The following is a 5,000-nucleotide window of genomic DNA, read 5'->3' on the forward strand; positions in this document are numbered from 1 at the left end:
AGAATGCACCTGAACACACCTCCCTGTAAGACCAGCACACCCATGGGCCACAGATGGATGCAGGTGCATTCGCTGGATGGGAAACTGACAACTGCGTCGGTCTTAAACTAGCAAAGACACTTGCGTCCGGCTTCGCGCTGCGCTGCGTGCAGGATAGGACCCCGAAAGTCAATGCAAAGATACGAATAGCCGCCGCCAATTTGCGCAGTTTAAATATTTGAAAAAGGCGAAAAACAAAAACCTCGAAAGAATCGTCAGAAGCATAGAAACAAAACTTAGAAAACAGCGCAAAAAACTATATACAACTCCGTATAAATACTCTGTTATGGTGCGTAATATTCCAACGGTTTTTTTTTAGTTTTTTTCTAAAATCTTCAGAATTTTATGCTTAAAATAAACCAACCATTTGACACTTAGTAACGCGATTAAAGGACAATTCCGGCGCAAAACGAGCCTAGGGGTTATTAACTGTTGTGTACCCACTCTGTCTCTCTCTGGGACGTTTTCATGCTAATCCAATGAGTTTGGAGCTTTAACGAGGCTACCGCGGACCGCTGGTTAGCTTACAATGCTAGTATGTAGGGCATGGGGACACTCAAATTAAATCGCTATTTAATACCACTAAAGCCAGTCATAACTAGTCGAACGCAGTGTAACGTGGAATCTCCATAGACAGTATGGAGATTCCACGTTGCACGACGTTCGACTAGTCATGACTGGTTTCCAAGATGGCAAGTAAACATGAACGCGACTGTCTTTACAATCTATCTTTTTAATCTGTACACTTACAACGTTGTCAATGCTACGGTTAACATTTAGGGACCCTAATGATGCTAACGTTAAAGTGTGGTGATGTTTCGAGCCTTTTTAGTGGTATTAAAGGAACACGCCAACTTATTGGGAATTTAGCTTATTAAGCGTAACCCCCAGAGTTAGACAAGTCCATACATACCCATCTCATCTCCGTGCGTGCTGTAAGGCTGTCTGACGGCTCCAGCGGCATCAGACCATCACAGAACATGCAGGTGAATGGTTCCAGCTAGCCTACTGCTCCCAATAAGTGATAAAATAACGCCAACATGTTCCTATTTACATGTTGTGATTTGTAGAGTCACAGCGTGTACAAAAAACAACGTAACATGAGACACAGACATCTTCTAACCGTAAACAAACGGGAACTATATTCTCAGGCGGAAGAATATAGTACTTGGGCGGAATGATTAGCTTTGCAGCAAGCCTGTCTGATAATATAGTTCCCGTTTGTTTACGGTTAGAAGATGTCTGTGTCTCATGTTACGTTGTTTTTTGTACACGCTGTGACTCTACAAATCACAACATGTAAATAGGAACATGTTGCCGTTATTTTGTCACTTATTCAGAGCAGTAGGCTAGCTGGAACCATTCACCTGCATGTTCTGTGATGGTCTGATGCCGGTGGAGCCGTCAGACAGCCTTACAGCACGCACGGAGATGAGATGGGTATGTATGGACTTGTCTAACTCTGGGGGTTACGCTTAATAAGCTAAAGTCCCAATAAGTCGGCGTGTTCCTTTTAAATAGCGATTTAATTTGAGTGTCCCCATGCCCCTAATACTAGCATTGTAAGCTAACCAGCGGTCCGCGGTAGCCTCGTTAAAGCTCCAAACTCATTGGATTAGCATGAAAACATGTCCCAGAGAGAGACAGAGTAGGTACACATCTGTTATTAACCCCTAGGCTAGTTTTGCGCCGGAATTGTCCTTTAAACACAAATTATCCCGTAATCAAACTCAGGCGATTCATGCCACGCTAATATTCCCTTTCTCTTTGATGTGAACGAGCCAAAAGCTCCTGCTGTTGTTTGTCTGTTTGTGTAGTTGTTGTCATGGTGATGATGATGATGATGTCGATGTCGTTGTGTTTTCAGGTCAGAGGTCAGGGGTCACAGCAGGGCGGAGCGAGGAGAAGAGAGAAGGACTCGGACTGTGTCGTCCTATAGACTCCTTTATTATCATCGTAATCTGTCGAGACACACACACACACACACACAGACACACACACACACACACACAGACACACACACACACACACACACACACACAAAGACACACAGATATACACACAGACAGACAGACAGACACAGATACACACACACACACAGATACACACACAGACACACACACACACACACACACACACAGACACACACACACACACACACACACACACAAAGACACACAGATACACACAGACAGACACACACACAGACACACACACACACACACACAAAGACACACAGATACACACACACACACACACACACAGACACACAGACACACACACACACACACACACACACACAGACACACACAGACACACACAGACACACACACACACACACACAGACAGACAGACAGACAGACAGACAGACAGACAGACACACACACACACACACACACACACAAAGACACACACAGACACAGATACACACACACACACACACACACACACACACACACACACACACACACACCCAGCTCGATGCCAAACCCCAGTGCTTTGATAAACAGTTTGTTTCAGACGTGATTCCGAGTTTTTGGAAAGTTTGTAAAAAATGTGAGAAAGTACCGTTGAGTCTGGAGGAGCACACGCCGGTACCGTCTACGAGTCGTAACAAACGGCTTCATTAACGGCCAATAAATAATAATTCTCTAAAGCTTAACTGGTCTGAAATATACATTTAAAATGAATAACTTCTGGAACGACAGGGTGTGACAAATACACGAGTTAAGAGCTGAGAAATGATCCAAAATAATGCAGAATTAAGCAGAATTATCCACAAAATTACACATAATTCCATTCCAGGTCGTCTGTATTTGTCACTGATCTGTAAAGCATTAGGAATATTTATTGGCTGTTTATAAAGCCGATAGCGATGGCATCTTATATCAATGAAGGGAAGCTGTTGGAAAATCCGTTAACTTAATCAGTATTTTATGTAAAATCTCTTTTCTGATTGGACCAGTTTCTCCAGTAAAGGTCCAACCGGTTCTCACTCCGAACTCGTTAAGATTCGGACCCTCGTTCAGTGTGTCTCAGCGTCGCATACGACGCAAAAATCCCCCGTTAGCGTCGGTATGGAACGCACCGGGCAGAGCAGCAGCTACGCAGCGCTTTAAGATCACGTGGTATGAAGAGGGACAACTGTAGAGAGTAGTATGAAAGCCCGAAATTCATCGTAGGGAGGCTGGTTGGGGGGGTGGATGGGTCAAACATCACATGACCCAACCGTCCCGTTCTTCTTTACCTAAACCCAACCGACCCGTTCTTCTTTATCTAAACCCAACCGACCCGTTCTTCTTTACCTAAACCCAACCGACCCGTTCTTCTTTTCCTAAACCCAACCGACCCGTTCTTCTTTACCTAAACCCAACCGACCCGTTCTTCTTTATCTAAACCCAACCGACCCGTTCTTCTTTATCTAAACCCAACTGTCCCGTTCTTCTTTATCTAAACCCAACTGTCCCGTTCTTCTTTTCCTAAACCCAACCGTCCCGTTCTTCTTTATCTAAACCCAACCGTCCCGTTCTTCTTTACCTAAACCCAACTGTCCCGTTCTTCTTTTCCTAAACCCAACCGTCCCGTTCTTCTTTATCTAAACCCAACCGTCCCGTTCTTCTTTACCTAAACCAAACTGTCCCGTTCTTCTTTACCTAAACCCAACTGTCCCGTTCTTCTTTTCCTAAACCCAACCGTCCCGTTCTTCTTTATCTAAACCCAACCGACCCGTTCTTCTTTATCTAAACCCAACTGTCCCGTTCTTCTTTATCTAAACCCAACCGACCCGTTCTTCTTTATCTAAACCCAACCGACCCGTTCTTCTTTACCTAAACCCAACCGACCCGTTCTTCTTTTCCTAAACCCAACCGACCCGTTCTTCTTTACCTAAACCCAACTGTCCCGTTCTTCTTTACCTAAACCCAACCGACCCGTTCTTCTTTATCTAAACCCAACTGTCCCGTTCTTCTTTATCTAAACCCAACTGTCCCGTTCTTCTTTATCTAAACCCAACCGACCCGTTCTTCTTTATCTAAACCCAACTGTCCCGTTCTTCTTTATCTAAACCCAACCGACCCGTTCTTCTTTATCTAAACCCAACTGTCCCGTTCTTCTTTATCTAAACCCAACTGTCCCGTTCTTCTTTTCCTAAACCCAACCGTCCCGTTCTTCTTTATCTAAACCCAACCGTCCCGTTCTTCTTTACCTAAACCCAACTGTCCCGTTCTTCTTTTCCTAAACCCAACCGTCCCGTTCTTCTTTATCTAAACCCAACCGTCCCGTTCTTCTTTACCTAAACCAAACTGTCCCGTTCTTCTTTACCTAAACCCAACTGTCCCGTTCTTCTTTTCCTAAACCCAACCGTCCCGTTCTTCTTTATCTAAACCCAACCGACCCGTTCTTCTTTATCTAAACCCAACCGACCCGTTCTTCTTTATCTAAACCCAACCGTCCCGTTCTTCTTTACCTAAACCCAACTGTCCCGTTCTTCTTTTCCTAAACCCAACCGTCCCGTTCTTCTTTATCTAAACCCAACTGACCCGTTCTTCTTTACCTAAACCCAACTGTCCCGTTCTTCTTTTCCTAAACCCAACCGACCCGTTCTTCTTTACCTAAACCCAACCGACCCGTTCTTCTTTACCTAAACCCAACCGACCCGTTCTTCTTTTCCTAAACCCAACCGTCCCGTTCTTCTTTATCTAAACCCAACCGACCCGTTCTTCTTTTCCTAAACCCAACCGACCCGTTCTTCTTTTCCTAAACCCAACCGACCCGTTCTTCTTTACCTAAACCCAACTGTCCCGTTCTTCTTTACCTAAACCCAACCGACCCGTTCTTCTTTATCTAAACCCAACCGACCCGTTCTTCTTTATCTAAACCCAACTGTCCCGTTCTTCTTTATCTAAACCCAACCGTCCCGTTCTTCTTTTCCTAAACCCAACCGTCCCGTTCTTCTTTATCTA

General features: G+C 44.6%; 1 protein-coding gene across 1 annotated transcript in view; it reads left to right on the forward strand.

Moving 5' to 3' along the window:
• LOC118493465 (ubiquitin carboxyl-terminal hydrolase MINDY-1-like) overlaps positions 1–2,027 on the forward strand; it is a 17,582-nt gene extending 15,555 nt beyond the window's left edge. The window contains exon 11 of the mRNA XM_035993307.1: positions 1,907–2,027. Within this exon, the coding sequence (XP_035849200.1) occupies positions 1,907–1,978 (72 nt within the window). The 3' untranslated portion in view covers positions 1,979–2,027. The remainder of the gene's footprint in view (positions 1–1,906) is intronic.
• Positions 2,028–5,000: the final 2,973 nt, after the last annotated feature.

The sequence above is a fragment of the Sander lucioperca genome, chromosome 16 (genome assembly GCF_008315115.2).
Source record: "Sander lucioperca isolate FBNREF2018 chromosome 16, SLUC_FBN_1.2, whole genome shotgun sequence".
Classification (NCBI taxonomy): Eukaryota; Metazoa; Chordata; class Actinopteri; order Perciformes; family Percidae; genus Sander; species Sander lucioperca.